General features: G+C 49.9%; 5 protein-coding genes across 5 annotated transcripts; 1 reads left to right on the top strand and 4 right to left on the bottom strand.

Moving 5' to 3' along the window:
- Window positions 1-4,099: 4,099 nt before the first annotated feature.
- Window positions 4,100-5,318, top strand: N7525_000552 (uncharacterized protein; the record flags this gene model as incomplete). Its single annotated transcript, XM_061211607.1, has 2 exons — window positions 4,100-4,877; window positions 4,945-5,318. 2 exons carry the CDS (start codon window positions 4,100-4,102, stop codon window positions 5,316-5,318), a joined length of 1,152 nt encoding a protein of 383 aa, XP_061070833.1.
- Window positions 5,319-5,774: 456 nt separating this feature from the next.
- On the bottom strand, window positions 5,775-6,520 carry N7525_000551 (putative secretory component protein shr3; the record flags this gene model as incomplete). Its single annotated transcript, XM_002562238.2, has 2 exons — window positions 5,775-6,391; window positions 6,475-6,520. 2 exons carry the CDS (start codon window positions 6,518-6,520, stop codon window positions 5,775-5,777), a joined length of 663 nt encoding a protein of 220 aa, XP_002562284.1.
- A 306-nt stretch (window positions 6,521-6,826) lies between these two features.
- On the bottom strand, window positions 6,827-9,148 carry rim8 (pH response protein PalF; the record flags this gene model as incomplete). The annotated part of the gene is made up of 2 exons (XM_002562239.1): window positions 6,827-8,626; window positions 8,687-9,148. 2 exons carry the CDS (start codon window positions 9,146-9,148, stop codon window positions 6,827-6,829), a joined length of 2,262 nt encoding a protein of 753 aa, XP_002562285.1.
- A 983-nt stretch (window positions 9,149-10,131) lies between these two features.
- Window positions 10,132-10,861, bottom strand: N7525_000549 (putative GAJ protein; the record flags this gene model as incomplete). Its single annotated transcript, XM_002562240.1, has 2 exons — window positions 10,132-10,782; window positions 10,859-10,861. 2 exons carry the CDS (start codon window positions 10,859-10,861, stop codon window positions 10,132-10,134), a joined length of 654 nt encoding a protein of 217 aa, XP_002562286.1.
- A 947-nt stretch (window positions 10,862-11,808) lies between these two features.
- N7525_000548 (uncharacterized protein) lies at window positions 11,809-12,569 on the bottom strand (the record flags this gene model as incomplete). Its single annotated transcript, XM_002562241.1, has 2 exons — window positions 11,809-12,374; window positions 12,437-12,569. 2 exons carry the CDS (start codon window positions 12,567-12,569, stop codon window positions 11,809-11,811), a joined length of 699 nt encoding a protein of 232 aa, XP_002562287.1.
- Between the last annotated feature and the right edge of the window lie 72 nt (window positions 12,570-12,641).

The following is a 12,641-nucleotide window of genomic DNA, read 5'->3' as shown; positions in this document are numbered from 1 at the left end:
AGCTTTTCTGAGATACGCCACAGCCTCTTGATCCCTGCTCTTAAGACGATAGCCCCCATGTTGAGCCGCGAGTCCCGCTTTCGGGGGGTATGTGCAGGTCTGTAATCGAAGGATTTGGCTGAAGCCCTAGTACCATCCATTATTGAAAGAGGATGCCTGGTGTTCGAATTTGAATTGGCTTTCTCCTTGGTCTCAGCCACCCTCGTTACGACGTATTGCGTGTTGGCTTACTATATTGTACATGTATGAGGCCGGCTACTTCCGGTGTGTTTTCATGATGTATTTCAATACACTGGGCAGTACTACATGTATTACGCCGTACCCTACCCTTGATGAAAATATCGGAGAATACAGGACCAAGAATGAGATGTATCACGCGTATTATTCGGAATTGAGAATATCTCTCTGCATATAATGGGTAGACCAAGCGAACAGGAGCCATTGACGTATTTTAGGGAAGTATTGTTTCTTTGTGGAGGCAAACACCTGGTATGGATATGTATACCTCCGTAGGCACGGAGTTACAGTAGTGTGATCATAATTTCCAGTAAATCATTTTAGCTTTCTTTTTTGTGATCTCACGCTGACTCATGGATCAATGAGGTTTGAGCATACCTAGGTAGATCTACATGCCCTGCTCATAATCACCTTGGTACTTTGTCATGTTCCGTTCAGGGTTGAGTGGAGGAAGTACGTTTGGCACCAGCTACTCAGCAAAATTTAGGAGGTTACCTAGGTAGCTGTGAAAATTCCTGTATGAGATCTCACAAACATGACAATAGCAACTCACAACTATATTACAACCGTTAGGCACGTTACAGTAGTAGTACTGGTCATCAAGTCTCCTAGTCAATTCCAGGCATCACAGATACCGTACTAATGTGGGCCTTTCAATTTTAAAACTCCACGATTATTATTATTACCGTAGAGTGTGAATGTGAAGGCCAAACACCCGTCATTCTGGAAAGGAGACTTGGAAAACAAGATTAGATCCACTTTAAAGGGTCTACCAATCATAGTGAAGGAACTATGGAGTCTGACCACGGACCACTCATTACTTTGATTTAAGCGCCGGCGCTATCCCTAGAATGGATTAGCCAGTTCTCAAAGTGAGAACTCGGAATCATTGTGTCTTGATTGGGTAACTTCAGCAGGCTCATCACGCGGGGGAAAGTCTGTCAGGGGATTTGCTAGGATACAGAGAGCGTTTTGACCACTCAGAGCACGCATTGATGTCCACTCCGTACATTTCCGTCCTTCATCTCCTGCTAGCTGAGTGCTATTTTTGGACTTGAAACACTGTCGAACACCCATGATGATTAAACTTAGCATTACTCCGAAGGATATTTTGGATTGTCATTTGGTGAATACAGATTCAGTACATCAATTTGATAATTTGATGGATCACTGAGGTGGAAATTTCCAGCCCTCCAGTTGTTGATCTGCATAGGTGAGGAGTTCCGTGATAGTACACCTTAATTCTCGGCATGCAATTTGAGCACAAAAACAACCATATGAAGTCATGATCGCTATCAACGCTAGTTCTCTACAAGGCTGCAGCGATAATCAGCTTCACAGTCGTGAAGAATCCAAATTTAGCAACACCACGACATCTGCATGCAAGGAATTTCACGCTTTCTATCACTCTTTTCTGGTCTCAGTGGGGTTAATACAGAGATAGGCCATTATTGATTACTTACAGACGTTGATCATGGGCCACTTCCATATTGTAACCGCTGGCCGAGTTTTATGGCTCTGCATACTTCTCCGAGCATGGTCACTGACCTGATGTTTGGTCGGATGCAAAGGGTTTCCTCGTGGAAGTGGATTCCCATGCATCGCCCGGGGTCTTCCTGCGGTGGAGTTATGGCCGAGGTGGGTGTTATTTTTGGGATGCACTCAGTCTCAACCTCATCTGTTCAAGGAATAACCCGAAAAGCCTCTATCTTTGATGAGCCATCTCGCAATGACAGTCTGATAACGTATTCAACGACTCCTAAACTATGGTTCATCGATAGGGGCTGAGATTTAGAGTGTATATGCTATAGTAGACTATAGTCCGCGAGAGGTTCATTCGAACTATACCAAGGACGAATTTACCAAAAGCAAGCAGATGACGCAACGGGACTGTCAGCCGAGCTCATGGGATCGGCGGTAATTCTAATCATGGGAATAGCACATTTCAAGATATTCCGAATGATTCGTCAGTCTAAAAATAAATAAAATTCATCAATAGACTGAGGTCAACAACGCAAAGTTGATCAATTCTCTATTTATGGATTTCCATGGTTGATTGGACGGTAGTTCACCTCAGGCCCGGTGGCGCGAAGAAGGGAAGAGGATGTTCCTAAAATTAACCATAATCCATGCATGCGCGGAACAAATAATCGAGCCAACTTCGTATCCCACACTCTGCATATGCATTTACCAAATATCGAATAACTGACTTGATTGGTTCGGGCGAGTCGCTTTATTTGGATTCAAGATTAACACACCATTCAACAATATCCCTCCCACTTATCACCCACTTATCACATCTACGTGGTACATGCTCCCTTCGCTTCTTCCACAGTGTCCCTATTCTTAGAATAACTTCTTGTTAATTTTAGATCACAGATCGTCGCATCCTGCAAGGGCAGCCCATCCCGTGTTGATTCTATTCCCGTTCCGCCCACAAACCCCGCTGCATCCAACGGTCCCAGAATACACACTGATGCATCTCAATGGCGCTCAGTCCATTTCAACCATTGATACCACGATTAGCACAGAACATGGTCTATTTCTGATATGTTTCTGTTCTGAAATCCTTATTTCATTGCGAAACAGCACTTTCAGTATCATACAGTATCATACAAGCCTACCATTTACTTCATTTTCTGAAGCCAAGATATCTAATACATACCTTGGTTGATTCTAAAAAAAGGCACACCATCTGTGCTCAATGCTTGCTTTGACCTACATCGTTACGCCAGTTCGGATATCACTATTTCCAGCAGTTCTAGATCATCGCCATTCGATTGCGCTCTGATTAATCAAGCACGCTGTTCCGCAAAGCCCGGCGACTTCCGCCGCCCCCTTTAACGGGAAGAATACATGATGCGGTGGTATTCCCCTCCCTTTCGACAATGAGTGACTGTCGGACTTGGTTGCAGTTGCGGAGCAAGCACCCCCTCCCCCACTTCTCCCGAAGCACAATCGGCTAGCCGAACTATTCATATATTCCTTGTCTATAGTGCCTTGTCTATAGTGCCTTGTCTATGTGCAGCCCACCACTACTACCTCCAGGGCCGGAAGACTAACACTCGCAACATCAAATGCCATTCACTAACTCGGGTCAGCACTGCGCTTTCATTGTTACTCGACTTGTAGCTCTACAAGACTATAGAGTATATCTGAAACTATTGTTTAACTAGGCCATGATGCAATCAGCGTGTCGGGGTCAAAAACAGCAGGCGACATCTACTTATGCACGGCATCACACCATGTCACACTGCGTCGTCCAAAAATAGATTTTCGAGAACATGCCTCTGCGGGGTTGCCCAATCTCCAATTTGTACGGAGTATAACAAAGGAAATTCCCATGAATCCGAACCCGCATGTTCGATGAACATCATGAGCTTCAAAGAAACGAGTCAATGATTGATCCAGATGGGTGATTGATCAGGGAAGAGAAAGAATCACATATATGCTTCTATATTTAGAGGCGGGGCAGGCCAGGATGCACGTTGTTGGTGTGATGGATCGGTTTCCCCCTGCGTATGTCGACGAGTAATAATGAAGAACCGATAATGGACCAACTAGAAGTAGTTAGAGTGGCGTTCTTGTGGAAAAAAAATACCCCATCAGGGCGGGAAAAAGTGTATCACAATGAAGCCGGAGAGAGGACAATTCTGGAATCCCGTGATCGACCCGCTGCCTCAAGGCCCCCTCCCCTCCATCGGTGCAGCTTTACTCCCATCTTCCTTAGCACTCAGCCCCATACATATTGCCTTTCTGAATCTGTGGAGCGGCGTAGCTAAGCACAACTCAACCATCCCGATCCCGTGCGCCTCCCAGATCGAGTACCATATTTGTTTATCTCCGGCCTGACTGCACAGCCATGGCTCAAGCACCGCCCGCATTTACACCAGATAGCGAATTCACTGAGCTTGAGACGCCACGCGGCACAAGCAATGGGGCCCTATCGGTAACTGCACTGGCCCGGTTCGAGTTCGAGGCCGGTAAGGCCAATGAAGGCACTAAAATTCTGATGATCGAGTGGGAGGACGACGATCTTACCCGATCCTCATCTGAGGGCTTCTGGAACGTGTCATGGACTGGTAAGACTACCGTCTTGCCTGCCGACGAACGACCCTCTGATAGCCTGCATCGCTTCTATCTCTTATTGCCGCCTAATGTTACCATCCCGCCTGTCGTGACACTATCATACGAGCTCCAGGGCACACCGGACGAAATAGCCGCCCTCGCTGAGAAGAGGCCACAAAAAAGCCGTGATACCATTCAGCTAAACCCTCTCCCCGCAATATTCCCTCCTGAACTGGGCGCCACCGGCCGGGCGGCCGGCAAGAAGGGCGTGTTGCATACTATCTGGGCAAAGAAACGACTCCGTGTTCTTGAGCAGGAGATTGCTGCTGAATCCAAAAACAACATCGAAGGCATTGCACTTCACATGGCTATCCAAGAAAAGGAGTGGATTGAAGAAAACTTTGGAGTCGGCTCGCGCGCTGTCGACTCAATTGCTAGTAGTCATGACTCGTTGAATTCATCCTCCCTGTATCCGGCGACACCAGTGTCACCGGCTAACAGCAAGAAGCTGGGCGACAAGCTCAAGGGACTTAAGCTGCAGACAAGCGAGAAGGACTTAGCTGTGAATAATGGTATGCATTCTTGGTTCCAAACGCTACTTCTTTTTTTTTTGTTATTAGTGAACCTAACCAAAACCAGACTCAGCCCCCAACACCGCGCATCTTCTTTCGCCTCAGTCTCCTGATGTCGCTGTCTCCTCATTCAGCTCATTCCGTAATGTTGCTCATAGACACATCCACGCCATGCCGACGCCAGACACTAATTCGGCCCCAACGCCGAATACTCACACCAATCCCTCCGTTCCAGAATTGCTTAAGCCGGTTGCATTCTTTCCACCCTCGGCTGTACAGGAAGCCCAGAAGAACACCGGCCCCACCGGGTTCGCAGCAATGGGCACAGCAATGGGTCCAATCTCACGCACCCCAAGCAATGATTCCGGCGAGGAATTGTTCGCCAAGGCACTGAGCCCACGCTCACCGGATCTTCCCCGTAGCCCATTCTCATTCCGTTGAGCTTGAATTTTTCATGCATGATATGATACCACACCATCTTTCACGACTTGCGCAATGATTCCCCTTCTGCGGTGCCATACCATATGTCCACATTACATGCATCTATGATCATTTGTCCATCTTTTCTGTTCTGTCCATACTCCTTGGGTGCATATCATGCCATATTCCTGCATTTTCATCTGCTATCTTGTTCTTGCATGGAGCTGCCATACAATATCTATGGATCACATATGTACATAGACGAAAGTCGAACTACACGAGCATCTCGACAATTAAGAAAAAAAGACGTCTCCAATGATTTTCTTCGCGACAGCAAATCCCGTCTGCGTAGGCGACTATAAAAACAATGATAGCTACCAGGCAAAGCAAGCAATCAGGCACACCACTCCACACCCAGTATCCATATCCCTTAAGTCATACATGAACAAAAGCAAGAGAAACAATCGATAACTAGAATCAATTGCTCTTCTTACGCTGACTTCCCTGGCGACCGGACTTAGCAGCAGTCGCAGTCGACGCACCAGAAGCAGTGGCCGTAGCATCACCGGCCTCCTTCTCAGTCTTCTTAGTCGCGAACGACTCATCTTCCTGCGCATCCTTGCGCTCCGCATACCACTGCCCAGCCTGCAGAACCAGGATGCCAACGAGGACAAGGGCAAGAATAGTATTGCTAGCGGAGAGAACCTTGAGCGAGTCCTCGCGACCAAGGATCTGCTCCTTCTCGTCGGCGGAGGAAGCCAGCTCGGCGCCGTACTGGCCGGCAGACGCGAGGCGCAGGCCCTTGACGATGTTGGCGATGTAGACTGTCACGCCGCACATGTATAGGACCAGCGAGGCGCCGTCGAAGAGCATGTTTGATTCGGAGGGCTTGTAGAGTTTGGTGAGGAGGCCGGCTAGACCGAGGAAGATTACGATGTGCAGGATGCGTGGGATGAGCGGGGGCGAGGCGTGCAGGAAGCGGAGATGCGCTTCGAGATAGTCATAGTGCGCGGGCGGGGTCAACACCGTGGACCACAGGATCGGGTAGTCGTAAGGGAAGAGGGAGAAGATAATGCCCAAGAAGAAACAGGTTGCTGGTTGGGTGGGTTAGTCTATTACAGTCTCGTGGCCTCTTTGCCGTTGGGGTCCGTGGAGATCGGCGATGCGATGGACTTACGGCAGACGATGAGGAAAGTCGCGAACGACCCGCTTTTGAAGGCCATTGTGGAATTTGAAAAAGCAGACGGGATTGTTTTGAGGGGAAGGAAGATGACCAGGGGCAAGGTCCAAGTCCTCCAGGTATCGCTAAGCGGGTGCCAAGCCCGGGGCGCGGGAGATAAGGACGTTTTTACGAATCCAAGACTTTCTGGATGTCCAGGGAAATTGGAACAATTAATGTGAGATTTAGAAATAGATTTTGACAAATAAGTGTATGATACAGATTTCAACGCCTTGAGCGCCGTTTCATAAATGATGCGAATAGTGGTATCTTCCAGAATATCCCGTAAATGCAAATGTACATAACAACATCATCGCTGGTACCGAGGCAACGATTCGTCCGCATGCGCCGTCCCACCGACCAGCTGGTCGTCCTCATCAAAGACTGGCGCGCTGGGCCCGTCGCTAGGTTCCTGACCACTGGGCTCGTCTTGGGGTGCACTCGCCTGCGCCTGGAGTCGGTGGCGCTCAAGCTCTTGTTTATCGTCACCTGATACATGTGGCTCGCTAGGACCTGCACCGTTCACAACGACGGTCTGTAGGGACTCCGCAGAGCGGACAGAATGCGGCTCCCCGCTTGTATCTGGTGAAGGCACATGCTGGTAGTCTTGAAGATGATGATCATCTGGCAAAACCGGCGCGGTCGGGACCTCCATCGGTGCTGTAGATGGCCCTGCCTCATCTTCCTCGGGCGGTTGACTAGGTAAGAGAGCTTCTTCGTGGCGTCGTACCCGTGTTTTCTCGTCAACGGGCTCCTCGACTTCTGGAGGTGCAACCCTAGGGTCCATTGGCTGGAAATTTTCAGGGTATTCTGCAGGGTACTCTGCCCAATCCGTCTCCTCGGGGAAATATCCCTCCTGTGTCCCATAATCGCCATGGGAATTAGGCACTGAACTCGCCTCTGGCCACTCCTCCCCGTCAACAGGGTTAAGTATGATCGCAGATGCAGGAGGCGCAGTTTGTGACTTGGTCGACTCGCCAGCCGTAGATAATGTACGTTTCGCTTTCTGTCGTTGTGAATCACGGGTCCCAACCACGACTTCAAATGCCACGGAAATCACACCTTTTTCACGGCGAATTGAGTCCGTGTCCAAGATGTTGCCGGCCCAGTTGGCAGTGACGCCGCTCGAATCGGCGGGATTAAGGGCTTGCCCGCTGGGCGAAAATGTGGTACCACCGGAGACCATGTTGAAACGCGGGAGGAAGCGATCTGGTGAAGTGATTTTGCCTCGTAGGTCCGTTACGACCTCCACATAGTACCGAAAATTGATCATGGCTCCCGGTACTCGCGTGATAGTTGGAAACGCGTCTTCGGGTATCCGAATGGAAGTCTTTATGATCGCAGTCATGGTACTTGGATCGACGATCAGCGGAGCAAACGTCTGCGACAAATCTTTGCGAAAAGTGCTGCTTGTCCGACTCGTTCCCAAAGTAAGTCCTCCAAGTCCCGTTCGTGATCGCGGATAGCAGTCTTCGTATACCGGCTTTTTCCCTGCCGCCGTAGTGCCCATGGGAATTGCAGGATGCAGATCAATGCGACCTTGACGGTAGAATGTGACCATAATTCCATGCGCACTGCGCACTTGTTTACAATGGTTGATCGTGACTGTGATGGGTAGTGTATCACCGGGGAGCACGCCGGCGCGCAGAAGCTCAGCCTTCGCGGTGATGGTTTTATCTGAGATAGACGGGGTCACACTGCGACCCTCGCTATTTTGTCCACTGGTGCTTGCGGATGAACTGGGATCGCTGGCGATTCGAAAGCTTTGGCTGCTTTCGCTAGGTCGGCTGGATGAGCTGACATTGCTTGGTGAGGGGCTCAGCGGTGGTCTCATATCTAGAGAGGGTGACGCGCCACTAATAGGGGTATCGACCGAGGTTGTGTCCGGCCCTGCAGTTGCGTCGGAATTTGTCGATTGGGCTTTCCCCTTCGGTTTTGAACGCTTTGCGATCGGTTCCAATGTAACTATGCGGGGCCTGGGTGCAGGGAAGGGTGCAATGTCGATGTTTTCGAGGAGATTGACCCGTCTTCTACATGTGAGAGTAGGGTTCATGGTGGTTGGTCGGGTAAGGGTAGAGGTAAGCGAGTAGCCGATGGTTCCGCGTTCAAACTGCAGTTGCCCGTTTAATTAGCATATTTGAAATAAAGAGGGTCGCATCAGCAAACGCACATTGATGCTACTGGGAAGCGCATAAGGAGGAAGTCCCATTTCGAAACGAAACTTGTAGATGCCCTCCTTCAAGCGTCCATCGCCACAGAGAACAACCTCATCCTCAAACAAGGTTGCTAATCCATTGCCCAAGTATTCGGCGCCTCGTCGACCCCGTCCTGGTCCTAAGAATCCCAAGTCGGGAGTTGCCTCTCCTGCCGGAACCGCATTCTTAAACACCTTGACATAGCCGTGGAGACATACGACTATATGCGTGATGCGAACGGGTCGTACAACGGTCACAACGACGGTACCTTTGACAACATCACCGGGAAAGTAGGAGCGCCATGGGTCATCTGGATCGATGTAGAAATCGGTGATGCCTCGATTTCTTTGGCCGAGCGGGGAGCGAAACTTGGACAGGAAAGAGTTGCGATTCCGACTGGCCGGCAACGTAGGTTGGGTTGGAGGGTTAGCGGACATGACACACAGCCGCTGTTTACTGCATCTATACAAGACAACGTGGCAGGAGTGGAGAGGGATGGGGATGATAAACTGCAACCGTTTGGCACCGATCGGGCAGACAAACACGTCGATATTCTCTGGGGCAACACGGAATGGCGGGGGATGGTCGGACAGACCAGTAGGCAGTCAGCCTACGTCAAGGAATCCAATCAAGCGACACGATAAGTGTCAATCCTGTCGTCGAAGGGTCTGGCGTCCAGGACCGATACACTGGACACGGTCTGGTTTCCAAAGGCCCACGGAATGTATCCTTGTCCACGCGCGAGAGATTCACCGAGTCCAAGGAAAGGAATGGGGATTATGATCGAGGGCCACTACACCACATTGTTTCTTGTGACATCGAAACGCGAGGCAGGACTTCGAAGGTACCCCCGCCAGGAATTCGCAGCGTATCGGGACGCAAGGTCAGGTCGCGAGATAAGAGAGTGGATATTTTTGGGAAGAATGACAGGCTTGTAGGGGACCAATGGGTTCAGTATGGAATAGTATACTGTAGTCGAGAGTCTAGAACGGGGGGTCGGGGGTCGGGGTCGGGGACTGGGGGAGAGAGGGTGAAGGGCGCAACTGAAGATGGCGCGAGATCCGGAGGAATGTGGGACTCGAGAACGCACGAGCCCAAGGACGGTCGGAAGGGTTTATAATAGTTAAAGAGGGGGGGGTTGGGAGGGAGATGCAATAAGAGAGAACAGAAGAGAGGGAGTCGGGAGTTCGCGATAAGCCTCCGAGGCGGAGAACGACACAGATGGCTTTCGATTCGCGTGTTGCACGGTCAAGCTTCTCTTGGTACCCAAGTGGCTCAGCTAGTTTTCCCCTTTTTCTGGGCAATTTTTATGTTTATCACTTTCTCCAGGACTTTCGTGTTTCACATCATTTTCTATGCTAAGCAAGCCTAACCTTTTTTTTTTTTTTTTTTTTTTTTTTTGTGTTTTGTCCCTTTATCCTTATAGTTCACAAAGACCCTCTCCGTCCACGTACTCGTCTCCGTAACATTCGCGCAAGATACCCTCGATGATTTGTCGGTCTCCACCTGCTAATTTCCGCAAATACTCCTCTAGCATGTAGATATTATCTGTCCACTGCAGTGCCTGCTGTCGGAACCCCGCTAACTCCTCTTCTATCTGCTTCACACCCTTGCTGCTGAGTGAATTGAGGGGTCCGGAGAGTTGGGCTTCTGTAGTCCGTACCCGATCGATTGCCACGTGAAGCTCGGTTTTTTTGGCCATGAGGGATTCCCTTTCATGTTCGTCATCCGTCTCCTCTCCTCGCCGCATGGTCTCACCGGCCAAAGCCGCTTCTGCATCAGCGCAAGACTTCCGGACTTTCTCCACCTCTGTTGTCACTCGGGCCAACTGGTGCTCGAGCGCATGCTTTTCGTCGCTGCTGAAACTCCAGTACCAGTTCCCACTGCCGATCTTCTCGACTCGTAGTTGACCCTCATCGGTCAAAGCTTGGATGTATTCCTTGACCTGGATGCCATTGATGGATGCAACAGAGGGTAGCGCCTTCTCTAGATCCTTGAGCGTGTGACAGGTTCCAGTGGCGCGGAGATGAGTCAAGATCAAATCTTGTTTAGCGCTTTTGGTTAATTTGGGCTTGTGGTGCGTCAGTAGTCAGTAGTCTCATCAGAACGATTATGGGCCCCAGGTGGGATATGCCAAAGCCACGTACCATCTTGCACTGTCAAAGGGCTTCAAAAAAGCTTATCAATCCAGCATCCGTTCATTGGACGAGTATGAAGCAGCTAAGCATTGGTGGAGGCGCAGTTCTGGGGTGATGGATGAGTTCAAGTCAGCAGTTCCCTTGCCCGGCTTACCTGTCACGCAACACAACCTTAGAAACTCGTGCCTCAAACAAACTCATCTTTTGACACCACCTGTCATATTCCAAGGGTTTCAAGGATCCTCTATAAAACTGCTTTTCTTTTGTTTGAACATATAGTAAAATCATTACGGTAGAGATTAATAATACTGACGCTGCTCAAGATAACCTTGCTATGAATCAGCACACGATTAGATTCGTGCAAGACTAGATAAATCCGACCTAATTCTATGCAACCCCAATCCAGCCAATTCCTGGAAGACCCTACTTGGGTTAGACGTGTCAAAACGAGGTCTCGCAAGATGTCGCCGAAGCCGCTGCAGGATTCACAGCATATCCAAGATTGTGTCTTAGTTCGACGAGAGAGAGAGAGGGGGGGAGTTCGATATTCCTGCCAGCCGGCTAGGTATTGGCCGACTTAATCACCGCAACTTCTCTCCCTGGAGTGTACCCCTCTGTGTATAGCTCCAATGAAGACATTCGGTGTAGCGGGACGCGCACAGGAAGGCGCAGCAAAACCATTGTCTTACAGATTAAAGTCTTTGAGGTCTGGCTTGGTGCCTCTCTGTATGTCATATAGTCGTAGCAGGGACTGGGATATGTGCCGATACCATGTGCGGCGTGGCTGTGCCACGGCAGTACATGGGATGACCCGATTCCCTCTCGAGGGGTTTGACTGAAGCTTTGCAAGATCGCACGGAGCTTGAGACAGCTACAGACATCAAAAGCCTCCGATAAAAGTTCGCCTGCGAAGAATTGGATGCAACCTGACAAGAAAGTTTTAACGCCATCTCATCCAGTCATGGTCTTTCATCGATCTCGGTGTCCAAGTCGGTCGTAACAGAAACAGAACGAGACACTTTGCGTCGTTTTGACCTCTGACGGACAATGCTGCTTGCGCGTTTTCTTCGTGCTGCTCGTGCTGCTGATTTAGTTGTGGTGTCGCTCTCGCGGCCCGTCTTATCGTCTTCTTCCTCCGTGAGCTCTTCTCCTTCAACCAGGGCCAGATCCCCGGTTTCACCCAGTTCCTCCTTCGCCATCTCTTCGATCAAGATCCCCATCGCAAGCAATGCTGTCTCATCCATGGTTTGATGGTCATCTTTGCCGTTGTCCGCAGTAGCGTATTCGTAGTAGTCGGCCGCATAGGCATGTATCGTCTCAAGGAGCTCGGAGTTCGGGAGAGCTTGATCAGAGGGGAGATTCTCATGCGCGAAATAGGTTATCTCTTCAATCGATTCCGCTGGAATGTTCTGTTTACGATAGAGAAGCTCCTCAGGGCGCAAACTTCGGGCGGCTGACGAGGTTGTGTCGCGGTATTGAGCAGCAACGTGACGGAATGCGTTGACACCGCGGAGGTTGACACGGCCTAGTTGCAATTAGATTTCGTTTATCTGCTAAAAACAAGCTCGATGAGCCTGGAAAACATACCAGCTACCGCATCATAGACGTTGGCGCGGCGTTTTATGTGTCTCGAAGGCTTATCGTCCGTTGGTTCTTGCTTATCTTCGACTGACTCGACAAAGCTCTCTTCATCCAAGCCGGGTAACCTGGCAACAGACATACTTCAGGTCTGCCTTCAGGTCTGCCAGGAAGAACAATCAAGGTTTGGCAAATCAAACAGTGATATTTAGCG

The sequence above is a fragment of the Penicillium rubens genome (assembly GCF_028828025.1).
Source record: "Penicillium rubens strain IBT 27055 chromosome Unknown utg000001l_segment0_segment0, whole genome shotgun sequence".
NCBI lineage: Eukaryota > Fungi > Ascomycota > Eurotiomycetes > Eurotiales > Aspergillaceae > Penicillium > Penicillium rubens.
The sequence above is the reverse complement of the archived record's forward strand: the minus strand, read 5'-3'. Positions and strand labels throughout refer to the sequence as shown.